General features: G+C 43.0%; 2 protein-coding genes across 6 annotated transcripts in view; both read right to left on the minus strand.

The window, feature by feature from the left end:
* FOXN3 (forkhead box N3) overlaps positions 1–27,395 on the minus strand; it is a 349,057-nt gene that overhangs the window by 267,731 nt on the left and 53,931 nt on the right. For 2 of the 5 annotated variants that reach the window (XM_016154513.2, XM_036238445.1), the window contains exon 1: positions 27–1,275. The exons of the other annotated variants lie outside the window; for them this stretch is intronic. The gene's annotated coding sequence lies outside the window, so the exon portion shown is untranslated. Of the gene's footprint in view, positions 1–26; positions 1,276–27,395 lie in introns of those variants that run through there. 5 annotated transcript variants of the gene reach the window in all.
* The window catches only part of EFCAB11 (EF-hand calcium binding domain 11), a 302,187-nt gene continuing 290,742 nt past the window's right edge, over positions 15,951–27,395 (minus strand). Inside the window, exon 6 of the mRNA XM_036238447.1 lies at positions 15,951–18,456. Within this exon, the coding sequence (XP_036094340.1) occupies positions 18,267–18,456 (190 nt within the window). The 3' untranslated portion in view covers positions 15,951–18,266. The remainder of the gene's footprint in view (positions 18,457–27,395) is intronic.

Below are 27,395 nucleotides of genomic sequence, written 5' to 3' on the forward strand. Positions count from 1 at the left end.
TATATTTTAAATTCTTTTACACTTACTTAATATAGTGCGTGCTGCCTGTCCACTGATGCGATATCAGAAACCTGCAAGCTACTATTTCTGCAACTGTGTCACTGTAGATAGTCTGAAACATGTACGTAGCTGTTGCCATGGAAACAAACACAGCTAGGGTAGAGTGCCACGCTGTGTTAATTCCTTCACCCATGAACCCCAGGGGAATGCTAACATTCATCTTCTTTCTCCTTTAGTCTCACACTGCTTTAATATTTTTTAGCATTATCAAATGATGCGCTAAATACATATGGCACACCTGAAAATACGAATGGCCAAAATGTGCTGTGTGCCAACCCAGCCTGCTCAGTATCTGCTTAAGGTCGTGTAGCTATGAAATAGATCTTTCCACTAACTTCTCCTGGGAGAAACAGACAACTTTGTCTCTTTCTTTTAAAACGGTGTGGGTAGGACAAAAAAAAAAAAAAAGGTGAGCATCTGGTCTCACCTAAGAACAGTTACTGCAGAATTGCAGCAGAATAAAGATGCTATCAGCATCGTGCCTAATCAGTTCTGTGAAAGGCAGAGGGAGGTTTTTGCAAACTTTCTGAAGTGGATCCAAGCTAAGAGTTGTTTTCCCTTCCAACCAGAACTGCATTAGCAGGCTGTAAATCCAATCGCTTTAATTAGGCGAAAGCATAAACCTCAACAAGGGCTTCATCTGTCCCTACTTTCCCAAGCCCACGGAAGAAGGTATTAGAATTAGGGAATGAGAAACAAGATGGAAATGTTCCACCATTTAGAAAGAAATGTGATTTTCCTGGAATTTGAACATTCTTTTATTTGCTGCAAGTTCAAATCTCTGCCCTTGTCAAGTGTTTGGACTGGTGGAGAAAAGTCAAATCCTTTCAATACACCTAAGAGCCAGAATGTGTAGATATCGGTGCGGTGGGCCAGCTTGCTATTATTCAAACTGGTGGTGCGCCGCTTTAAATAATGGGGTTGCTCAACAAAGTTGACAAAAGTAAGCTGTTCGAAATCTTAATTACATCCTATCCCTTGGGCTAGTTAATAATATTCAATCTAAATGAAAATGGCCACACTTTAGATTTGCATACTGATGTGTTTCACTTGAATATAATTTTCACACTAAACAATCAATTGTAGGCTTTAAAAGTGCAGATCTGTGACTCTGAACCGGCATGTTCTAAAGAAACCATTACTTTATTTGTGGGAATTATGGCCAAATGAGCCTACGAAAGCTATGAAAATTTTTCCTATTATTTTCTAAATTGAATCATCCTTCTCTACATACAATAATAATAATAATAATAATAATAATAATAATAATCAATTCATCCCTAAGACAAAGCAGAACAAAAAATAGATACACAAACCTTACTGGTGGAAGAGATAAATCACTTTTTAAGAGCAATCTCAAGACGATGTTGGGGTGCAGGATAAAGGCTAGTCTTCGAGTATTAGCAAGGCAGGTAGAGATTACTCTTTAACTAATTGTGACCAGTACTTACAAAACTAAAAGGAGCAGAGCCGCAGCAATGCAATAGTCATTCCTTCCATGCGCTTTGCACTTCTGTATCTACATCTGTCCAATATTACTAGGCATTTTCGGGTCAGCCCATTTGACTATCACAAGATTACACTATGAATTAGTCTGGCAAGTCTGGACCATCTCATCTCATCTAGCAGTGGAGAGCACCAAAGTCCCAAAAATCGGTGACTGGCCCAAGGCCACACACGAAGTGGCAGAGCCCTGACCCGACTCTGTTCTAATGTTCTTTGCATGTGTCACGCTGCTGCCTCCGGGCGGCTCACAAATGAAGCCGCCTGTAAATGGCTTATGACACCTACAGTAACAATACTTACAAAGGGACTGATACGAGTACCAGATTATTTGGTGTAGATGTTAATGATGGCTGTTGTTAAGCTAAAGCTCCTCTCTGTCCTGGCCTACCCACCTTCATCTCCCGAGGGTGGGAGGAAAAGACCCAGCTCTAAATCCAATGCCGCTCCTCAGAGACAGCCAGGGGGAGGAGGGTGGTTGGAGGCTCCTTGGGCTTTGGAAGTGAAAGGGGACTCGGGAGCAGCAAGCAGCAGCAAAAAACAGTAGTTAGCTTCCTGTGACAGTTGTGTGTGCGTGTGCATGCGTGCGTGTGTGTGTGTGTGTTTATTCTACTGGTAAAGTATCTCTGGAAAACTCATCTCTGGAAAACTCTGAGTAATACATTTTCCTAAGGAATTAAGCCATTCTGGACTTGCAGCGACCAAATAATTGAGAATGGAATTCATTGTGATTTGGGTTATTCACAACCTCCTACCCGCAGTACCCTCAATATCAAGAATTAACTGAATTTGTTCACGCTACATTTTGGTGAAAGAGGACTTCCTAGGAGGAGGTGTTTCCAGACTACTGAGTGCATCCCAGGTAAACCTGGCGGTATTCATAAAGCAGCAGAAGACATTCCAAGGTGCAGTGTTCTGAGGGGGACCCCCTCAACGGGGGCGAGGGGTACTGGGTGCCTTCAAACAAATGCTTCAACTTAAGAGTCCACGATTCGGTCCTGCTTGGTAAAAAGCTTTCTAAAATGGACCATGTAAGAAAACAGCAAATTGGGCCAAGTACATAGCACGTGATTTACATGTCCCACAACTCAGCTGACATTATGTACATTATGACACAGATGTTCTCAAAGCCACAGAAGCATGGGCAGGAGAAAGAAGGTCACCCACACAGGGACAGGCCCCATGCTACGATGATTTTCTAAGCCTTTTGTTTACATTGTAATTTTCTCTGGCCCCCGGCTGGCCCTCCCTGCTGTCCGGGGATCGGCTGGCCTTCCTGCCCCACAAGGTGGCTGGCTCTGGCTGTTCCCTCCAACTGGATTCACATCTAATACGCCAGGGGCTGGGAAACCAAATAAGAGAGTCGATTAGAATTTGGTCTAAAATAAGATGAATACAGACCTGAGCAAGTGTTCCTGAGCACAAGTGTCGACTTTTGGATGCCACTGACTCTGGGTCAATTGGCCTAAAGCCAGTCACCTAACGAGCAATTTGCCTATAATTTAAAACCTTTTTGAGTGTTTTTACAAGGGAATGGCCTTTGCTTCTTCTTCTTTTCTTTTCTTTTTTTTTTTTTTTTTTGACATCCCTTTGGCATTAGAAGCTTTATAAATCGAGTCTTTTAAGGCACACCCAGCTTATTTTTAAACTTAAGTTTTTGTTTAATTTTAATTTTTAAATTCAACAATTTTTTTTGTGATAAAGGCAATGAGTGCAAAAACGCTCAAAATGGAATTGAACTTCTGGTGAGCTGATTATTAGGCAAATTGATACGGGTGGCTAGTTTTAAAGAGATGTTTACTTCTAATTTTCTTTTTTTCTTTTTTTAGGATGCAAAAACTGTCCAAGGGAATTTGAAGTTCAGTCAGACTGGAACGCACGAACTGCCTTTCAGAGGCTACCCAGACCTTTTTCTTCTTATTGTATAAACTCGGCACAGTTGAGTTTCCAGCCTCCACTGAAGGGAAGGAATTTTGCATGGCCCGGCTCTGTGTCTTTTCCCCTGTGAACTTCATTGACGGGCACTACGGAACGAAGCGCAGCTTGCTGAGTCTCACCCGAAGCAGTGCTCACGTTCCCAGTCATCCCAGGAGGCCCTGCCGTGTGCTCTGAATGTTTGTGTGTTGTATGTCGACACGGATGGCACTAAGAGGCATCCATGATTTTTGCCATCAAAGCGATGCATAGACTGCAGAAGTCTGAGAATTAGTCACCTGACAACCCGATTCTTAATGCAAGGGGGGAAAAGCCCAAGGTCAAGGTCTATCCGGCAGGATCACAACTAATGGCACCAGCCCCATTCAAAAGGAGAGGCCAAGTGCCACGCAGCATTGTTCCAAGTGCCTTTTGGGAGGGAAAGCGAAGACCAGACCTGCGGTTAAGGACAGAAACCAAGTTGACCTGTGAGATTAGGGACGAGCTAGTGGCATGCTCCTATCAGACAGCATCGGGGCTGCAAAGTGAGACAGGAAAGGATTGGAGACGGTCCCTGTACACTCCCGCCCTCCCCAATTATCAACCTGAGGCTCTGACACAGACACTGTCCCTCTGGGAGTCCCTAAGCCACTTAACCACTCTGTGGAAAGCAAGCATTCCACCCAGCATGGTGCCCTGGCCTGGAGCTGCCAAAATGCTGGAAAATGCCGGCCAGCAGAGTGAGGGTCTTTTTCTTCCTGCAGCAGCAGCGCATGCAGTTATGCGGAGTTAGGGACCAGTTGTCCATTAACCAGGAAGGCTTCACTCCTGTGATGCACACACGGACACTCGGACACTCGGTCAGGGCTTAGGAAGAAAATTCTCCTGGGAATGAAAACTTTTCGTTCTGAAACCATCACTGGGAGATTTGCTTTAAATGTCTCTGGCTGGGGACAGAGCAGCTGGCTGTCCTCAGTGTGTATGAACTTCCTCTATTTCTATATGGAAGATAATCAATGCACTCAATTCATGTGCCCTCAAAGGAGTTATGTTCACTCCAGGACTGGACACAAACCATTGGGAAAGTTGTAAAAAAACTGTTTTGCTTTTTAATCTGAGGATACGGTGAATTGCATTAATGTGTTTTACCCAATGCTCCCTACTTAATAAAAGGGAAGTTTTTACTACCATAAGTCACTAGTAATGTACATAATCAGAATAAACTAGTTCTATTAGAACATTTTTGGGTCTGTTTTAAAAGAGATCAAATAACCGACTTAAGTAAAAATATGGTTGGTTGTTTACTTCTCACAAAACAGCCCAAGATGGTAGGGAGTCTGGGGGTGGGGCAGCTGGTGCCCTGAAGGCAGAGACCCAGGGTTTTCCTCTCCTGCTGTGCTGCTGGTATCAGTCTGTGGCCTGTTAGGAACCAGGCCACACAGCAGGAGGTGAGTGGGAGGGTGAGCTGGCGAAGCTTCATCTGTATCTGCAGCCGCTCCCCAGCGCTAGCATCACAGCCTCAGCTCCACCTCAGGTCATCGGGCATTAGATTCTCATAGGAGCACCGGTCCCTGCTGCCAAAAAGGTTGGGGACCGCTGTCTTAGTGTGTTTCCCACATTTGTATGGTTTTCAGTAGCTCACTACCACCCTGTTCCTGTCATAATCAGAAACAAGAAGAAAGAGAACATGAAGGGCTTACTCTTTTGTTCTGAAGGTAAAATCTACCCAACCACGCTCATCCATCAGCCGGAACTTAGTCACTTAGCAAATGGGGCAGATAGTGTCCAGCTAAAGCTCCAGGGTTCTACTATTAAAAGGAAAAAAGCAGAGAACAGATTCTGGTGGACAACTGCAGTGTTTAAAAAATACTAAATATATTTACAGATATAGAGATATATCCTAAAAGTTCACAAACAAGCATTGGAATGATAAATACCAAATTCAAGATGGCCGCTACATGGGGATACAAGGAGGATGAGCCTTGGGGTTGAGGATATACAGGGGACAGCAACTGCATCTCCAGTGTTATATAAAAAAAAAAAAAAAAAAAAAAATGAAGCAAATGGGGCAAAATGTTGAGATCTGCAAAATAACATACACAAAATTTAGCATTATCTCAATGACTCAACTCAAAATTAAACTGTATATCACCAATTCTAAAATGCACATTTTCCTCTGAAATGAGTGCATCTAATTACAATATTAGGTAGCATTTTTCCTTAGTGGTACATAAAATAATGTTATACTTTACAATTAATGGTAACAGATTTGGAGATGTACAATGTATAAATTATATTTCAAGTGGAGCATGGAGCATTTTCATATGCTTGAGAGTAGGCGGAAAAGGTCTCCACAAGTGGGCACCCCCAAGCTTATGAAGCTCTTAGAGCCCCATCGCTGGGTTCCCTCTGTTGGGTGGTTTTTCTGATTTCTGGGAAAACATTCTTTTCACTGATAGAGCCTCTTACCGAGGTCATGTGAAAACACACGTTGGGACTAATTTTCTCTGCAACTGAGGAAAATCTAGCTGATAAAAGCCCTCCTTTATTAGTTCTTAAGTGCTTAAGGACTCTCACCTGGTAGGAGACGAAAGCCTAAATAGCACCTACAAACAAAACTCAACCCACGTAAGAAGAAAATATGAGTCAGATAACTATTGGACCAAATTTTGGGCTGGCTGAGAGGACACAGAAAACACAGACATCTGAGGACAGCAAAGACTCCTCCATCCACCCAAAGTTACGCCATGTTCCTAACCAGCAGAGGTGACAGAACGAGACCACCGTGACCCACTTCCGTTTAATGTCCGACATGTGCTACTACCTTGCAGAAAATTAGCTAAGAATACACCGGCAACATTGTTCCCTCAGTATTATCAAGATGCAAATGAACCAAAATGGAAAAAAAAAAAAAAATCCATACAGCTGGTTTACATAAATGCAGAAAAATAAATCACCATTATTATTGAAAAATTTATGAAAGTTTTCTTCCTTTCTCACGTTCCCTTCGTATACAGTTGGCATTTTCGAAATTCGAACCTGATGTGGATTTGGAATTCAATAAAGCACATTGGAAGACATCTGAGTGAAAAAATAAAAGTTCTTGCCATATGCTACTGGTGAATGAATTTGAATATTTGAAAGGTAATCTAGAAATGAGAGTGTTTCCAATTCTCCTTACCAACAACAGTAATTCATAGCAACCACACGTTTTATAGATCAAGCCACTTCACCATCTGAGAGACAATAGTGGGACAGACGGAATCGGGGCCTGGCGCCCTGCTGCAGCCTGGCTAGGTGCGAGTGTGCGATTTTCACTAGGCCACGACCACTCTGAAGCTCTGCTTGGTCCCTGATGAGGGCACAACTGTGATTTTCACCTCACTGGGCATATTAACGCATCAAGGAGCTTCTGTATTTTTCAACTTTGGTTAACAATTGCATGAGAAACCAGAAGACCACTCACAATGGCTACTTCCAAAAGACACATGAGATACAGTGAAATAGGGTCTAATATCGAGCCCAAGATTTTCTCTGTGCTTCTTTCTATTTATCTACATAGCCAGAAAGGAAATGACCCAAGGCCGAGCCAACAGCAGGGACTCTCCTTTGCTCTCACACTCGTCTGCACCCCTGGCGAGGATGGCAGGAGCCCCTGTCCCCCAGCTGGGAGGGTTCCCTGACAGTACCCAGCTAGCATGGCTCATCCTGTCCCTGGGCCAGGCCTCTAACTGGGTCATTCAGTCAGGGAATATACAAGCCAAGCGGTCATGTGCATTGCTAATCCACTCATGTGCATTCGGGGGACACCAATCCACAAAAGACTGAAATCTGTGGCATTATGCTAGCTTACTTCCCAAACCACGTGTCGAAAATGCAAGCCACGTGTTTGCAGGATGGCTACCATGCCACGAGGTGGTCCAAACAATGAATGTTTTGATTCCTATGCATTTGGAAATGGGGAGCGGGTGGCAAAGCCTGTGACGGAAGTGAGCAAACTTTCCCCAACTTGTTGATGAGCTGAGAGAACAAAACAATAGCATTTCTCCTGGATCCGTCCTGGCAGCAATTCGCAATAGCTTAATCCCTCAATCTGGCCCATTTTATGAAGACTGGTGTTCTTCCCAGCGGCACTAGAGAGGACAGGACGAAGAGCCACAGCGCTGTGTGGGAAGCGCCGGAGCGTCTATGCAACCTGGTCCAGTCCCAGGGTCTCCATCCCACTCCTCCACCACCCCAAGACCTTAACCCCAATCGAAGTCCCAGGTCTGGGGGATACCCCTGAGGAGCGGCTTCGCACGGCTCGGGAGCGACCTTCTCCGTGGCATAAACCTTCTGTAAGATGACACATCACGATGTTACTAGACCAAATGCTCTCCAGCGGCAGCCACGGCCCACCGGACCCAACGAGCAGTTCTCGAGACCTGGCATCCAGAGCTCCTGGATCCAGTCCCCGCTCACACCAGGAGCTTCCGAACCGGGCAGGAACTTGTCACGAAGCCCTTTCTTCTTCAACAAGCCTTTATGCATCCTGGAGGTCCAGGACAATTTTCATCCGGGCAGTGAAACTGTATCAGATGGAACAGCAAAGGGCCGGAAAAGACGTGCGACCTGCGACTTAGCCACCGATGCGGTTCCTGCCTGGCTGAGTTGTCCTGGTCCACTCTTATCTCTGCGGCCTAAACCTGATGAGACGCAGGCGTGACCAAGGGCGTTTGGGTGCTAGTGGTTAACGCTGCGTTGTGTGCTCGCTTGCTTTAACTGGAAGGTTGTCTAAAACCACACAAGGAGTGAAAAACTGTCCCTGAACCTCCCTGCTTCACACGGCAAGGATAGCAGCTAATTAAGTAGTTGGTCAAGTGAGCTCAGAGGGCGCAACAGCAAAGATCTGAAAAAGACCCCACCCCGGCTAGCGTTGGGCTCATCTACCACTCTACGGTGGTAAGGTAAGACGCAGGGCAATCGCCACGATCGAGTGGCCCCACCAATGGAAAACGGCAGTGACAAATGAGGACTGCTTTCTCCTACAGTCCTTAGCAAGCCAGGACACACTTGAGAAACCTGAGAATTTGACCGCATCCAGAAACCAATGTTCAATAAAGACTCCCTAGTTGAGAAAGGGCTTGGCTGAAAAGGTCTTTCTATTTGATTGCAAGCCATACATCAGCTTGCCTTAACTTTATTGTAAGGAGAAATCCAAAATGTATTCTGAAAGAGATCAACTCTAACTTTATTTAGGTCATTCTGCTGACATACACAAATAACGGGAAGTGTGACTAATTCAGAAACGGCCAAGAAAGGTCAATGCCCAGTTTGTTTCTTAACCTGCAATAATCTGTAAGTAACGTTAAAAGGCATTTGCCACTATCTGCTGTCAATGCTGCGGTCATTAAATGAACAAAAGTGGGGAGAGGATTTCACGCTCGTTAAAAAGAAAGATATGCTAGTATGTAGTGACTACAGCCTGGAAATCACACATTTAAGAACAGCTCTCAAAAGCATTTGGATAATGAAGCCTCAATAACCTGCCTGTGAAGTAGAAATGGTTATAACTAGATTTTTATCCAAAAAGCAGCCTGATATCCAGGCATGTGAAGTGATTTGCCTGAAGTTCCTCAGAAGTTAATCATTGTCGAGCCAAAATCAGGTGATCCGGACTCCAGGCTGCAGACCCAGGGCACCAAGCTGTGTGCCCTGTCTCAGGAGGGCAGGCCCGGGACCTGACGCCTGATGCTAGCGCGGGCGGGCCCGCGCAATGCGAAAGGGATGCTCGTCACAAGAAGCAACATTCCCACGTGCCCTCGAAGGTGACCGGCCTTCCTGCAGCACTAGGCCCATGAGGGACCCGGCAACAAGTGATGGGAACTTTGGTCTGTAGATTAGCCGCCGTGTCTGCTCAAAGTGTACCGCCGCTCTTCCCATCACAGTATAGACTTTGTACCTTTGTAACATTCTGCAAAGAGGAAAGAGAGACAACCTAGTGGAGACGCCCTGGGCAGACTCCCGTGCGTGAGCGGATACGTGGCAAAAAATAGAACAACTGCTATCGATTGGCCCTTTTAAAGGGTAGCTGACCCTCGAACGACATGGGTTTGAATGGTGTGGGCCCACTTACAAGTGGATTTTTTTCAATAAATGCAATAAATGTTATTTTCTCTTCCTTGTGATTTTCATCGCAACATTTTTCTCTAGCTCACTTTAGTGTAAGAATACAGAAAATAATACACGTAACATACAAAATATGTGTTCATTGTTCATGTCGTCAGTAAGGCTTCTGGTGGAGAGCAGGCTAGTGTTAGTAGTTACGTTTCGGGGAAGTCAAAAAATCGCACTTGGGTTGTTGACCGTGAGGGGGAGTCGGTGCCCCTAACACTCACATTGTTCGAGGGTCAGTTGTATATGTCACATCGCGTGCCTCGGAACCCTCCGCTGGCGTTCGCGTCCTCTGACTTCCACTCACCAGTAGGGCTCTGCGCCATCTCCCCCTCCCTCCCGCCCGCTGCTCCACCCGCCCTGGCCGCCTTGCAGCTCCCGGACCAGAACAGACTCCCTTCAGCCCCTCGCACTTGCTGTCCCCTCTACCCGCACAATCCTCCCTCTGGATATCTACCTGCCGATGCCCCTCACCTCCTTCAGTAGGGAAAACCTCCTCTCGCCATCATCCGGGTTGCGTACGGTCACAGCCCCCGGCTGCACACCTCCTACGGGTCCTTCCCTGCTCCGTCCTTCTCTAGGTGCCAGTCATACACACTGTTTATTGTGCCCATTGTCCTTCTCCCCACTAGGCTATCAGTCCCAAGAGGTCGAGGGGTTTTGTTTGTTTGTTTGTTTGTTTGTTTGTTTGTTTTGCTCACTGCCACATCTATTCCAGTGTACGGTACATAATGGGCAGAAGAAAGAGTTTAATTTTTAATGAAATGTTTAAAGTGCCAATGGTCATCTTCAAGGACTTCAGTGATCTGCTTACATCTAATACGAACGCTATTTTTCAATCTAAAAAAAAGGTACTTCTTTGAGATTTCAAAGGGATTGGCTGTTACAGATTGTGGGAGCTATTTTTATCTCGTCATGCAAGCACGGGCTTCCTAGGCAAAGGCATTCCCCACGTTTCCAGCTCTCATTCACCGCTCAGCCCGGATTCCTCCTCCGCCCCCCTCCCAGGACCCACAAAGACAAGAGGCGGATCAAACTTGGCAGGCAAACCTCCCCAGAAGAGGGACCTCGTACTCCTACACCAAACGGGGATGATCAGAGAGAAGCTGGAGAGCAAGATGGGGAATTCCTCGCTTTGCATGTTAAGACCCGGAGGCCCAGAGAAGTGACTTGAGCAGGGTCTCACTGGCCTCTGGTGCTAACACTGGGATTCGAGCCCACGCCTCCCAACTCCCAATACTTTATTTGTACTCTGCTCCTCTTTGTAAAGAGAATCTGGGATCTGGTTTGAGAATGGTTTCAGCTCTAAGACCTAGGACAGGAATCCCAAATACATCTCATGACATCCATAAAACCAGAGAAAATCAACTCTTCCCGGGAGTTAGTCCAGCATGTGCACTGAAGGCAGCTAGAACTAAGCAGAGATGGATGTGTGGCCAGTGGAAGTCCAGGACCCACGCTGCCCTCTGACCCGGCCGTGCATCTCACCAATGCCTACCTCCAAGCATGCAGGAGACCAGCGAGAGTGTGGGGAGCTTCGCCTTAACTCTCAGAAAATCCGTGATCACAGTCACCATCACATTCAGAATGGCAGGGTATTGCTGGAGTTGGGCGACTGCAGCTCTGAATTTGCAGATTGTAGTAAGTGACCAAGTTCACCTTCTGCCTTGTCCCAAAAGCTATTTCTGCTCCCATTCCATCCCAAAGGTGCAGAGTTGGCCAAAGCAGGCCTGGGGGTAAATTATTAGTATCCAGAGAGTTCCTCAACTCCCATTCAAAGCGCCCCCACTCCCAGGGAGGGTGCAGGGTTTTTGGAAGCCCTCCTGGGTTCATGTTTCAGATTATAACTCATATTCCCTCAGAGCCCAGCTCCCACTGAAGTTTAGAGGTCACCCCCAGAGACAATGAACTGATAAACTGACCCAGACTTAATGAGGTTTTGCAGTTCAGACATGAACAGTACAGACTCTCTGGAGGAAAAAAAGGACACAATGCTGCATTCTCAGAATGACGCACCCATTTTCGGTCATTTGCCTGCCACTCAGAGCACACAATTGTATCTGCACCCCTCCAGGACAGAGAGGGGAGGGGCATGGCCAGCTGCCGGGGACTCGAGGAGAAGGCTTTTCTTCCACCCTCATACGCTCCATCCCTGGGGCCTGTGAATTGAACTGACAAAAGACAGTTTAACAGGAGGAAAACAATATACAAATTTTATTTGATATCGATATTTTTATATGGTACAGGGAGCTTCGGAGAAAGAACTGAAAATCTCCCAAGAGTGGTTAGACCAGCGGGGGTTTGTATACCATTTTAACAAAGAGTGATAAATTGTAGAGATGTGACAAAACCAAAAAAAAAGGGCGGGGGGGGGTAGGTTGGGTTGTAGAAAAGTGACTAGAAAATATATGGGAGAAACTGACGGAAGATAAGGGCTACCCCAGTGGGGTTTCCTTGTACGGACTCTTAACGCTTCCAGCCCCCGTCCCCAGCGATAGGGATGTTCTCCTCCTGCTATAGGCTGATCGGCTTTCTCACAGCACACGTACGGCCCGCTTTTAGGTAGAGAGCGGGAGGGCAGAGAGCCCTTCCTGCACCTGCCGTTTCTCGAAAGCCTTCAGCTCGGATAATCAATACGCCGACGTGGCACGCATTGGGATGGTGTGTTCTGATCCCCTGCAGGACCGAACAAGGGCTGTCGGGCGGCGTCTTGTCGAGTGTTAAGACTGAAATGTGAGAAACAAACGAGGCAGCCACGGCTTCCCAGAACCACGCCCCAAATGCAGCTTCCACCGGGTCCAATGCTGTTTCCAATACGACTGTTTTTGAGTTTGGAGTTTTTTAAATGTCAAAACCCTATTCACCATGGCACCACTTGTAACAGTCTCTTTTTCTTTTTCTCTTACTCACACACACACACACACACACACACACACACATCCCTCTCCTACAATTAAGAGAAGTTTCCAGATGAACTAGAAGGAAGGGGACATTGCTCTATCTTTGCTTCTTCTTCCGGAATGTGTGTGGCTAATGTGGAAGGGTCGCTGGAGAACCAGGGACTGATGATAATGGAAGATAATAACGAGACAGGCCAGACAGAAGAGAAGATGCTAGAATAAGAGGGAAGTGGTGAGCGAGGAAGAGCAGCATGGAGAACGGGGAGCTGTCCCGTTGCTGGGGAACCACGCTCTCCAGTCCCGACGCCTGGGGGCCAGAGCTGGCTGGAACAATGGAGCCCCATTCCGCTCCTCCCCCAGCTTTGCGGCTGCAGGTCTCACAGGGAGCCCGTTATTGCAAATGGAATGGCCTTTGGCCTCAGCATCGATTAGACTTGAGACCTTAGTGTCTGCCCGTATAAGCTCAAGGCTGTCCTCACCTCCTCCCTGGGGCCAACCTCTGTGCAAATCGCGCGTCAAGACAACAGCAACGTTGCCTCAATTAAGTGCAATTAAATTACCAAGGAATGTTCCTTATGACACAGTCTTAGAGCGAGAGTCTTAGACCTTAGAAATGGACGTCTTCTCCTACAACCAGACTTTATTAACATAGAAACTGAGGCCCAAAGAGGTTGGTCAAGGTCACGTACGTTGTTAGGAGCGGAGCCGTCGGCAGGACGGCCCTCTTTCCGCTACCCACACTGCCTAGCACAACTACATTTAATTTTAGTTCATCACACATTCGGCTTGCGCTTTCGAGGAATTTTCTAGTCTCCACTCCATCTGTGCATCTTGCCATTCTACTAGCTTCGCTTTATTCAGTGCTTCCCGTGGATCTCTCCGTCACACTCTCCTTCAAAGGAGAGGGGTCCAAGAGTTTAAATTGATCGCCACCTGTTTGTCATGTCAACAGCAGACAGAGGGCGAAAACAGTCACCCTGAGTGGCCAGTTCTACGTCGACAATCCGCTTGGGGTGAGAGCAGAAAAGAAATTGCTTCCAAGGTTTACACCCACCAAAAATACGGTCACCATTGTCAACTGACGGCATACGCTGTCATTTAGAGAGGTCTTTGGTTTTCCTCTTCAGAAATACTTCAAAGACAGCGAAGACCATTTTGGAAGAAGCCAAGCAATTGCGGGCGTAACTGGTAAGATAATACGCAGAAGGAAAGGTCAAAGGCTCGGTCTGCGGACAGCCCAGCCATGAACGCTGAGGGTTGTGGCTGCAGCGGGAACCATTCACTCCTGCAGCGCTTGGGACCCCAGAGGCATTTCAGGGGCCATAATTGTGACGGCGTGGCTGCCTCTGGGACCCTGAAGCAGGTGTGCACCTCCTCTGCCCCAGAGCCTCGGTCAACAGCCACACCACGTGAAATGGCTGCAGGGTTTTTTAAATGCCGCAGAGTGTGAAAGAAAAACCCCAGCGTCCAAATCGTCCAAATTAAGCATGCAAATCGTTACAGAACAGTAGTTTATTTCATCCTCGAGTTGTGCATCTTGGAGAAGCGAGTACACAGTACTATTGTTTGTGAGGCGCCCCACACAGAGGGCATTTGATCCGTGTGCAGACACTGCACGTACAGAGACGGCCCTCTGTGCACGCGATGCCTCGGGGACTTAGAAAAACGGGGTAGGGCTAACGTTTCTCGTCTAGCTGTGCTCTCTGTCGCTTAAAGCTTTTATGCCCTTACACAGGAAACGGAAGCTTCCACTCTTCTAAGGTATAGAAATAAATAAGCAAATGAAATTTCAAAGATGAGCACACACTGAGTATTCTACACACAATAACTTGTCCTTCTGCTGTGACAGAGTGGACTTCTGGGATTAAAATGCCACCCAGGACTCAGGAAAATAATGAAACATAGTGGCCTCCAAGCGCATGTGGAGCTCTGTGCTGGGCACAGAGTGCTAGACTTCCAGGAGCTCTGCAGAGCAGACACCCTGCAGAAAAGCACTCTGGCCACCAGTTCCCGGTCTTAGTCACAGCTATGACTTGCTGCCCTTGACCTGTCCACGGAGCTTCACCGGCCCCCCTCCACGCTCTCCCGGGCACTGACTTCATCGCTTGACCTCTTGTTGGTGTGGCTTCTCTAGGGTCAGCCACATTTGGTTGTCTTCCTGGCCACCAACCAAAGCTTTCCGGAAGCATGACTGCGGTGCTCAGACTCTGCTCTTCCTGCTCCCCTGAGAACCAGGTCCCTTAGCTTACGTGCACCCACCCAAATGGGGAAGCGCTCCCCATTCCGCAGGCAGGGCACGACTCTAATGACGAAAAAGATGAAAGAAGGAGATGCCGTATCGCAAGCCTTCCAGAAATTTACAATCTCGGTAGGAATACAAACACGCGCGCATGAGACGGCATGTGTCAAGGAGTGACAGAGAGGCCGCACAGAAGAGAGAAACACAGAGATCGGCCCAGGAAAGCAGCAGAAGGGAGATGACCTTGCGTGAGTAGACTGCAGAGAGATGCCGGGCATTTCAGAGAGGAAGAAAGCGTTCATTCATACGTCCGTACGTCCATTCATTTGTTCATTCATTTGTTCATTCAACAAACATGATTTCGCATTTACCCTGTGTAATAAGGTAAAGTGTACTTCAGCTAATACAGAGATAAATATGCCCGGGAGCTTACAGGAGGTGGTGTGCGCACTGACAGCTATAATGCTTAGATGACTGTGACCAGGGCGAGGGCCGAAGAGCAAGTGCAGATGCCCCCGCTTTCTTTGGAAACTGCCTCCTCCTCCTTTCGACTCCCCTCCCCACTGGCCAAATCAACGGAGATAAGTTGGGGCGTTACATAAATGAGTCAAAGAGGGCCCTGTATACTGGCCCCTAGGTTGTTTATTTCTTCACCGCAGTCTGAGAACTGTGAGCTCAAAAGCCTGCTGGCACCAAACTCAAGTTTTTACACCTCTAATTATTTTTAAAATAGCCCAAACAAGCAGATTTTAAGCCATTGAGATCTAGCCTGCTTTGCATACCCCGGGAAACAACACCCAGCATCTGTTAGCCATTGATAAGATAGAGCCTTGTGGCTATAAGACCCTTGGCCACTGCCCTTTGGAGGAGTTTGCTGACCTAGAAACTCCCCCACATGCTGCTGATTGACATCACCTAGACACCGGTAGCCCCTCTCCAATGGCCCTCTCCCCTGGAGCTCCCTTACACTCCTCACTTCCTTAGCACCTGCCCTCAATTCTTCCAATGCAGTTTCCGAACAGACTCCTCCACTGCGGGGTTTCTCCCAGCCTCCGCCCCACGCCAACCTGCCTACATAGTGCCCAATAAAGCTTGCGTGTGCTACTGCCACCTTGTGGTCATATCTTTCCCTTGATCAACCCCAAATCACTATCCCCCCCCTTCCCCCCCCCACCATGAAGCTGCCATGTTTATAATCATAGGACCTTGCCTTCTTGGCCTAGACTGATTGGAGGAGGTGTATGTACCTACCCAAGCCAGGCCAATCAGATTATCTTCCTCAGAAACACAGAATCAGGATTTAGAGAATGGGAAACAGCAAGGTAGAGACCCAAGTCCACTTATAATATATTCTGCCCTACTCCAAGAAAAAGGGAGTCTCTGTTACTTGTAATAAAATCATGCTAAGTAATTCAAAAACACAAATATAAAGGCTCAGCATAGGGAGAGATGACTTTCAGCCACTGGCAGCTGGGAGAGCTTCAAGTTAAAAAAAAAAAAAAAAAGACAGGCGTTGGAATTAAGACTTAAAGAATGAGTTCTTCACAAGCACTCACCCAGACATGTGAATGAGCGTGGTTCCTGCTCAAAGGGAAGGTGGGCCAAGATAGAGGAAATAGTGAAGCCAGAAGGCGGAAGGGAGGGGCTGAGGTCAGAAGTGGGCTGAGCCCACCTGTGCACACCTGTGGATGCTCAGGCTGCAAGCCAAAGAATGCCAATATACCTGAAGGAAAACCATGCTTTTCATTTCCCTGAAGTTCTGAGATGTTTCTACTACATACTGAGAGTAAAGTCTTAAGAGTGGAGCTGAGCTGACAATCTTCCATTTATTCTGCCTCTCTCACCTTCAAGGAAGCTAGAAAACTATAGAGAAAAGGTTGTGGAAAGAAACGGAAGGACAGCTGGCTTCTGGAACTCCTAATCTATCCCCATCTCTGAGTGTGGAGACCACCATCGCAGGCATTGGGGGGCTGCTGAAGTTCTCGAAGCAAGGCAGAAACTGTGAATGTGGTGCTTAAGGAAGTTTTGGGCAAAGGTGTTAAAGATAGTTTGGAGGCGGGAAACCCGGAGCCAGAAGGTCAGGTGTGAAGGGATAAAGCCTGTCCTGAGATGATGAGGCCAGTGGGAATGAGGAGACTAGAACCCAAGTCCCTCAAGGAAAAGAAGACGTCAACACTGGATCTGACCGGGGTCGGAGGAGGGCAGGAATGCCTTCCCTGAAGGGGCGAAGCCCAGGGAGACGTAAGCTAGAACCAGGGATAAAACTTTAAAAGTTAGGGAAAGAGAAAGGTTATCCTTCTGGCAACGGCAGAATACTTTCTAACAGACTAAACCTCTTGCAGATAACAACTACCCACGTTAGATTTAAAAACAAACAAATGAGCAAAAAGGCCAACAAAAATACTTCCGAAAGGTGGTGCGGAGCACAGAAGTGGCAAAACTATAGGGGAGTCTACACTTGACAGAAGGGAAAGGCAGTCGGTGAACGTTCTGTTTTTCGGGGAATTTTCACCAGTCACTGACACATGAGTCACTTAAAACTTGGGCTTGAAGAACCAGAAGACAGGTTGGGGCAACTGCAGCAGCTCTAAAGTGAGCAGTAAAATCACAGAAGGAGCAAGTCTGAGAGGCAAGACCTAAATTTTGTATAAAAACTCTACCCAAATCTGTGGCTAGCCATGTGTGGGGAAGATTATAAGCAGAAAAATAAGGCTAAACAAAATGAAAAGAAATTTAGCGTCTTCCCACTGCAAGAAACATGGAGGTTGAAATTAGAGTTAACTCAAGATAACTGCCTGATGAAACAACAAGTTAACATTTTTCAAGAATAACAGAATCCAGAGTCTCTACAATGTAGTGTTCACAACATCTAGTTTACAATCCAAAATGTCTAGACATATGAAGTAACAAAAAAAATACCCTTTCTTAAGAGAAAGTTAAAAAGCAATAAAAAGACTGATCCCAAGGTGACTCAGATGTTGGAATTAACAAACAAGGATTTTAAAACCCTATTACAACTATGCACATCATATTTTATTACAAAAAAAAATGCACGGCATAAACAAAATATGCTCATAACGAATAAGAAACAAATAGATCCAAATGAAAAATAAAATCTGAAATTTAAAAATCTCCTGAATGGGCTTAAGGACAGAATGGAAAGAAGAGAAGAGAGTCTGTAACCTTGAAGGCAATACAGACTTACTCCGTCTATAAAACAGAGAGAAATAAAAATTTGAAAAAATTAGAACCTTGGGACCTATAAGGCAGGCTGGCTATCTATGTATCTATCTATCAACTATCTATCCATGTATAGCAATTAAAGTCTGAGAAGAAGAGGACAGGAGGACAGAAGAGAAAGAATGAGGCACAAAAAATTATTTGAAGATACAATGCTCCAAATTTCCAAAATTTGGTTTAAGACATAAATTTTTATATTCGAGAAAATTAGTTCACGCCAAGTAAGGTATATATAAAGAAAATCATGTCTGAGTATATTATAGCCAATCCTTTTGGGGAAAAGAGATTTTAAAAAATAAAATAAAATAAAAAAGCAGAATACAAAGTGAATTCCCCCAGAGGAGTGGGAAACACATTAGATACAGAAGACTAAAGGTAAAAATGACAGCAGATTTCTCATCCGAAACAATGCAAGTCAGAAGACAGTGGAGCCTCATCTTTAAAATGCTGAAAGGAAAAAAAAAAAAAACCTGTCAAATTAGAATTTTACGCGCAGTGAAAATAAATGAAAAACAAAGTGAAATATTTTTTCAGACATACAAAAGCTAAAAGAATTCATCACAAGCAGACCTGCACTGTATGACATGTCAAAAGAAAGCATTCAGGGAGAGGCAAAGTAATACCAGATAGAAACCTGGATACACACGAAAGAATGAAAAGCATCATAAATGGTAACTGTGTAGGTTCATATAAAACACGTTTTCTTATTATTTAAATCTCTTCGAAAGAAAATCCATTTAAAGCAAAAATAATAACCACGGATGATAGAGTTTATAACGAACACAGAAGTAAAACATGTAACAACAGCAGCACAAAGCCCAGGAGGAAAGAAACAGCCACGTGCAGTTTTAGGATTCTTATTCTATATATTAATTAGTATAACATCACTCGAAGGTAGATTGTGATAAGTTAAAGGTGTATACTGCAAGTGCTAAAGTAATGACTAAAATAATAAAGAAATAAAGTTATTAAGTAAGCAGGAGATAAAAAAAAAAGGATCCAAAAAGAATACTCAATCCAAAAGTAGACAGAAAAGAGTAATGAAAAACAGACTGGATATAGGAAAAACAAATAAAGTGGCCAATTTAAACCCAACCAAGTCAGCAATCAAATTATATCTAAGTCGTCTAAATATCCCAATTAAAAGACAGATTGTCAGATGAGGGAAAACAAGACCAAATCACATGTTGCTTTCAAGAAGCCCATTTTAAATTTAAATGCACAAAATAAAAGGGTGGAAGAAGATCTATCACGCAAACATTAATCGACGAAAGCTGGAATGGTTCTACTGATATCAGACGGAGTCGATTTCAAATCAAGGAAATTTACCCTGCTAAAGGGTAATATTTATAAAAGGATTCAAGTCATATAAATATGTTCTCTGATCATAATGAAATTAAATTAGAAATCAATAATAGAATGCTATTTGGAAAATTCCCAAAGAACTAAAAAAAGGACATCTCTAAATAATCCATGAGTCGAAGAAAAAAATCTAAAGGGACATTAAAAAGTATTTTAAATTGAATGAAAAGAAAAACACAATATATTACAAATTCACAGGCAATGCTAAAGCAGACTTAGAGGACAATTTAAAACATTAAATGCCTATATTTAAAAAAAAGAGAAAGGTCTCAAATTAGTAACTGCAGCATTTTCAAACTTAAGAAACTATAAAAAGAAGAGTAAATGAAACCCAAAGCAAACGGAAGAAATAGAATAAAAAAATTAAAAATCAGTTAAACAGAAAACAAAAAATAGGAAAAAAAATTATGAAACCAAAAGCTGGTTCTTTGAGAAGGTCAATAAAACTGATAAATCTCTAACCAGTATTATCAGGAAAAAAGGAGACATAAACTAAATTACCAATATCAGGTATGCAATAAGTGATATCACTATGATCTATAGATATTAGAAAGTATAATAAGTGGACATTATGAACAACTTTATATCAATAAATTCAATAATTTAAATTATTGACAAGTCCCTGAAAAACACAAACTAACAAAGATCAATAAAAAGTAGATATTCTGAATAAGCTTGCATTTATTAGAGAAATAGAATTTGCAGGTAAAAATCTTCCCACAAACAAGGCACCAAGCCCATATAGTCTCAGTGCTGAATTCTACAAACATCTAAGAAAAAAAAAAAAAAAAACAATACTAATTCTACACAAACACTTCCAGGAAATTGAAGAGAGAATGCTTCCTCCTTTATCCTGTGAGACCAGGATCACTCCAATACCAAAACCAGACAAAGATATACAGCAAGTCCTCGAATAACATCATTTTGTTCAATGTCATTTTGTTATAATGTCGAGGAGAAAAAAAATCCATTGCGGCCAGGGCCACTGTCTGGGTGTAATCTGCAAGTTCTTCCCATGACTGCATGAGTTTTCTCTGGGTACTCGGGTTCCCTCCCACATCCCAGAGATGTGCTCATGAGGTGAAGTGCCAGGTCTAAATTATTTTGGTTTCAATGAGTGTGGGTGTGTGTGTGAGTGCACCCGACCATGGAAGTGTGTCCTGTCCAAGGTGGGTTCCCGCCTTGCATCCTGAGCTGCCAGGACAGGTTCCACCCACTCACAAACCTGAACTGGAATCAGCCTCTTGGAAAATTATTATCTGATTTGTTTGTGTTCATCTTTCTTAAATATACGTATAGCTCACATGTATCTCAATGTTTAATACTAGAAGTATTTGGGGTCTTTATTTAGAAGTCTGGTGGTATTAGAACAAAAACTTGCTATAAGAACTTAACTCTTGTTTATATTAATTGCCTATGGTAAAATTGGTTTTGTTATATGTTGTTTGGCTTATAGTTAGAGTTTCCAAAAACCTATTGATGACAAGTGAGGACTTACTGTACAAGGAAAGAAAACTAAAGACCAAACCTTTTGGGAACATATGTGCAAAAATTAAAAATTAAAAAAAGTTTAACAAATAATAAATGTAAAAAGTTAACATATGAGAAAATGGGGTTTATTCCAGGAATACAGAGTTAATTTAACACTAGAAAAATCAATATAATTCACATAGTAACAACTAAAGAGAAAAGTCAGGTGCTCATCTCAGAAGACATAGGAAAAGCATTTGACAAAATCCAATACCTATCCTTGGTATAATCTATCGGCAAACCAGGAACGGAAAGGAACATTCTTTACTTGGTAAAGCATATCTACTAAAAACAAACAAATAAACCTATAAACTTAAAGGTGGAAGACTGAACGCTTTTCTCCTAAGATCACAGGACCAAGGCAAGCTCTTCTGTTCTCACCACTTCTACTTTACATTGAATTGGAGGTTGTAGCCAGAACCAGCAGGCAAGGGAAAAAAAAAAAAGACAATCTAGAAAAGAAATTCTAGAATCCATAAGCGAGTTCAGCAAGGCTGCAGAACACTACAACAATATACTAAAAACAGTTGTATTTCTGTATCTTCGCAAACAAATACATTAAAATACTAAATATAATTTATAATAACATAAAAATATTGAAGTACCGGGGAATAAATCTGATAAAAGATGTGTAAGGTTCATATGCTAAGAACTACGAAGCATTACTGAGAGAAATTAAAGACATAAATAAATGGACACATATACCATGTTCATGGATTAAAAGAGTCAATACCATTAAGGTGTTAATTCTCTTAGAATTGATCTAAAATTTAATATAATCCCAGTCAAAATCCCAGCAGGCCTTTCTGTAGCAGTTGCCAGGCTGAATAACAATTCATACATAAATACAAAGGACTCCAAATTGTCAAAAAAAAACTTTCAAAAAAGAATAAATTTGGATAAATTTTACTACATGATTCTAAGACTTACTATATAGCTACAACAATAAAGACAGTGTGGTACTGGCATTAAGACAAACAGATCAATGGAATAAAATAGAGTCCAGAAATAAACTCAGATATATTTGGTCAATAAATTTTAAACAAAGCTACAAAAGTAATTCAGTAAGAAAGGAAGTTTTTTCAACCAATGGTCTGGAACTATTTGAAATCCATATATTAAAAAATGAACTTTAATACACACTTTGTACTATATATGCAAATTAAACTCAAAATGGACCACAGATCTAAATGTAAAACTATAAAACTTTCAGAGAAAAACATAAGAAAAAAATCTTTGTGATCTCATGTTATGTAAATACCTCTTAGATATAACACCAAAAGTGTAATCCACAAAAGAAAAATTTTATAAATTGGACTTCAAAATTCAGAATGTCTGCTCTTCGAAAGACATGATTAAGAGGATGAAAATATAGGTGACAGATTGTGATAAAACATTTGTATATCTCATATCTGACAAAGAACTTATAATGAGAATATGCTATTTAAAAAAATCTCAAAACCCAATTAATAAATAATCAAACCAATAACATAATGGGAAAAGAGATCAACAGAGACTTCACTATAAAGATATATTAATGGCAAATAAGAACATGAGAACATGTTCAACATCATTAGTAAGTAGGGAAATGCAAATTAAATCTATAATGAGATATTACCCCTACATACCTGGCTAAAATTTTTAAAGGATTATACCAAGTTTTGGCAAGGATGGGAAGCAACTGTATCTCTCATAACACTGCTGGTGGAAATGTAAAATGGTACAAATAATTTGGGAAACGTTTGTTAGTTTCTTTAAAATTAAACACACCTATCCAGACATTCTAGGCATAGGCATTTACCCAAGAGAAATGAAAGCACATGATCTTACACAGATTTGTACACAAATGTTCGCAGGAGCTCTACTTCTGAGAGCTTTAAACTAGAAACAGCTCAAACACTCGTCTAAAGGTGAATGCAAAAACTAATTGTATGTACCCAAACAACAGAATACCACGTCAGCAATAAAGTAGATTGAAGGGTGAATATGTACTCTATGTATGTATGAATCTTACACGTGGATGAATCTTAAAATAATTATGCTGAATGACAGAAGCTAGACACACTCCTTCAAAAAGTGCATACTATATGATTACATTTATATAAAAGTCTAGCTAGTGCAAAGTAATCTATCAGGAAAGAAGGCAGATTTGTGGTCACTTGCAAGGGTGGGGAGGAATAAAAGGAGAATGAAGAAACTTTTGCAGGTAATGGATATCTTCATTATCTGGATTGTTAGGATGGGTTTACAGGTGTATACATACGTCAAAACGTAACATTCTGCATACTTTGCAAATATTCAGTGTGTAAAATATCAATTATACCTCAGTAAAGGTTATTTTTAAAAAAAGATTACCTGATATCTTAAGACGAGCTTTTTAATGTCTTCCACCAATGTGCCCCTATAGAATAAAAGGAATAAAACCCAGAGTCTGGAGATAAAACCCATGGCAGCCAGCCACAAAAGCCAACTTTAAGTCTCATGCTGTATCTTAAAAATTCATACATGTTACTTTCTAGTCTATAAACAATCTGTGTTTGTTTCAATATACACTCAATGTTTTCGATATGAATTACGAGTTAGATTGTATGACATGTCCCCTGTCCCCCCCACAATTCTTCGGGTTCAACAGATACCACGGGAGGATGTTCCCTGTTTCCCTTGTGGTGTTGCTTACCCTGGCACGCACGGAAGAGGAGCATAGAATTTTTTTAGCAGCACAACTGCCACGTCTAGATGCTTTTCCTATCTTTCTGTTGTGTTAGTCACCCTTCCTCCAACTCCTCTTTTTTCTACTTGTAATTTCTAGGAAACGGGTCAGAAAATATAGTTGCCAATGTTAGATACTCCTTTCCTCTTTTAAGTAACGACTGTGAATTCCAAATGTTTGACATTTAATCGATTTGAAAGAAAAAAAAAAAAACGCAGTAGACTCTTCATTCGTCCAGGAAGGGGCACTTTTGGTTTTGATTAACTGAATAGTCTAGTTATCCCAGAAAATCTTTTTCTGTTGTTGTTGACTTTCCACTGGATTAGACAATGCCTCAGGATTATAATTATGAACTTCAGATTTCACTATGCAGCCCTGCGGCTGTCGAAAAAGGCGGGGGAGAACCTGCTGCGGCTTGACCCTCCGGACAAACCTCGCAGGTCTATGGACATGTCGGTCTGCAGTCCTCTGGGTACTCACTTACAACACGCCATGAGTGAATATCGAGTATTTGAGCTTGCTTTTTTATGACAAACCATTTGTAATTTTATGATGCTTTTTACATAAGTAGCTTTAAATAAACCTGCAAGTCATTTTCTCTAGAATTAATGAAATCATTTAAAATTCCTTTTTAGACTAGTACAGAATTGAACTCATCTAAGCAAGTTCAACGGTGGCCAGGTTGACCTCGGCTTGCCAGAGAAGATGATGTCACAGAGAGGAAGTAAGTCCCTAAGTTCTAATTTCTTGAGGACTTCCTCTTTCCCCTTACACCTCAGTGCCTGAGAAATCTCAGTGCTATCGTCAGAGCCTTTATGAGGTTGCAAGTAGCTTAAAGGAAGGCTTCTCGAACTTTAACGTGCATACAGATCACATGGGATCTTGTTAAAATGCAAATCTGGATTCAACGGGTCAGGACTGGGACCTAAGATTCTGCATTTCTGACAAGCTCCAAGACGATGCATCAGCAAAGTACAATACGTACGCTGCTGGCCCTAGAAAACACTTAGCAAGGGCTTGAAGGGCAGTGGTTCTGAACACGTCGTAGCTGGATCAGGGGCACCAGCTACACCTGCGACTGTGAGGGGGGAATTCAAGTCCTTAGGCCCTGCCCCAGGCCTCCCAAATCAGAAACTCTGGTGGTAGAGCCCAGCTGTCTGTGTGTTAATAAGCCTTCCAGAAGATTCTGATGCCTGCTGATATTCGAGAACCACTGGTGAGAGGATGAGGAATAACTGACGACAACTAATGAAAAACAGCTCTGTTTCAAAAGGTCTGCAGTTCTAAGAGAAAGCCATGGAACCTTCGAGAAGAAACCTAGTAATAGAGGGCCATTTTACACCAGAATGTGTTTTAAGTCTTCCAAGAGAAATGATCAGTTCTAACATGTTTTAAAGAAAACACAATGTGAAAAACACAAACATAAAAGCTTTTTTTGTTGATAAGGTACAACATATACACCACCAGCATAATCATGGGCTCCATTTTCCCATGTTTATAATAAACATGTCACAATCGTATTTTCTAAAACCCTCTTCTTTTTCCAAACTCTGTTTAAATTACAACACATAAAACTACAGCTATTCTTAAACTTTACAAACCTTAAATAATATGTGAGAACATCACAAAACGATCAGGAAAATACAACACAGCTACTGATTTATATTGACAAAACAAAAATCTATCAGTTGGGCAAACAATATAATTAGAAGATCTTATTTATAATGATGTTGACAGATGGATTTTACCCCAATATTTCCACTGATAACCCAATGAGGATGAGGTCAGCCGGATGATTATTTTGAATAATTGTGCCACTTACCTAGAGATTTTTTCTAATCACTATTGTAGGCACCAGATAAAAGAAACCTAGCTATACGTGTAAGTAACAAAGACTCGAGAGACAGATTGAATCACAGGGAAAGGTAGGCAGCTGACATGCCATAATTCAATAAAAATAGAAAAATATTAATGAAGAAAACTAAATTTTTATACTCGCTCTCCTGAAGATCATGAGAATGGAAAAGACATAAAAATTAGTATCTGTAAAAAGGACAGTGGAGAACATAACCAGGCATCGATCACACCGAGCGGCTTGGAGCCACACGAACTCAAAGCTGAACAACTGTGACTGTGCCCGTGCGTCATTCATGTCCTGCAGAGAGCAGCTACACACGCCCGCCTTCTCCATCCACGTCCTATTCTCTTCCTGCTGCACTAAGAAAAACATTCACACCAGCAGAGGTTCTGAACCGCCGTGCCTCGCAACGTGGGGCCCAGGGACTGGGGTCATCCGCCCCACCCGGAAATGCTGTTCGTGGGAGATGCAGACTCTCTCGGGTCCCTCCCTGGGCCTGTTGAATCAGAATCTGTATTTGAACGTCTCTAGCAGATCTGGGGGCATTCTGTTTGAGCGACACTGCTCAAGCCTTGGATTCAACTGGACACCCCCCGTGGCTGCCTGTGGTTGGTGCTGACGTGAAGACACCCCCTCTCAGTCACCCCGTGCTAACGTATTGGCTTGGGAGGGTGTTCCCTGTAAGGAAGTAAATGTCCTTTATCAAACTACATCTGATTTTGGAATAGAAATTCGAAGGGACAGCATTACACTTCTTTTACAGACTGAGAAAAACCAGTCTTATAAAAGTTAAGTGAATTATTGAAGGTCGAAGCTTATCATTAGCAAAATACTAACAAAAAGCCACACTCCTTCTTATTTAGGTTACACTATCTGGTGTTCCCTGGAGATCCCAGAAAGCTCCCACTTAAGCAGGGCTATGCGATTCTGACCGTCTGACCCATAATAATGTCGCTATAGCTCCGTTTCTTCTCTTTTTAACAGCAGCAAATTAGGATTAAGACTCAATTCCCCAAGATCAGCTTCTCCTCACTTATCTTCCCATGATTTGGAATTTTGCCCACATCTGGATTTTTTTTCTGTCTCCTTTTTTCCTATCATGGAGTTCACAGAGAATATACTTAAGCTTCCTGTGATGAAAAAAAAAATCTCAGGACTCATTTTCAAAGGAACACTAAAATTTTACTTTTTTAGCCCTTAAACAGAGGAATCTGTCAAACTGAAGACTTAATCCAGTGCTCTCTGACTCTGGCTTTGAAGAATTCTGCACTGGAGTTAGGGCAGAGGCTTCCAAACCAAGTCCCTATAGCTGAGGAGAACACAGGAAGAGAAAAATTAGTCATCTTCTAGGCTAGCGTTTCTCAAACTCTGCTGTACGTCAGAATTTTCTAGGTAGCTTTTAAAAAGCCCCATGCCCAGGCCATACCCCAGACCAATTAAGTTAGAACCTCTGGACGTGGAACCAGGCATCACAGAGATTCCCGTACACATCTGAGTTTGAGAACCGATGTGCCAGGCAGTGACATCCACTACCTCGCACCAATGCCATGAGGTCAGTCCTATGCACGGCTCACACACCCCTCGTGTTCACTCCATTCTTCCTTCATGCTGGGGGGCAGAGTCTTGGAGTCTTGGGGGCTATAATTCCACCCACATTCCAGAACCTCCTCTTCTAAAACAGCTGCCTCAGTTGAGGGTATATATATTTCTCGCAATGCTCTTCCATTTAATAAAGAAATTCTTTCTCATTCCCTTAATAGTCCTTCCCATTAAAGCATAACCTATGAACAGTGGATGAATTATACTTAAGCAGTGAGTATAAAGGACAGCTGTTTTATCTCAATAGAGCATTTTCTCTTTATGATTGCATTATTTTACTCGGGCACGACACGCCTAATGTTTTAAGTAAGGCACGGCTTTTTTGTT

Source organism: Rousettus aegyptiacus, unplaced genomic scaffold (genome assembly GCF_014176215.1).
Source record: "Rousettus aegyptiacus isolate mRouAeg1 unplaced genomic scaffold, mRouAeg1.p scaffold_m13_p_3, whole genome shotgun sequence".
Taxonomy (NCBI): Eukaryota; Metazoa; Chordata; class Mammalia; order Chiroptera; family Pteropodidae; genus Rousettus; species Rousettus aegyptiacus.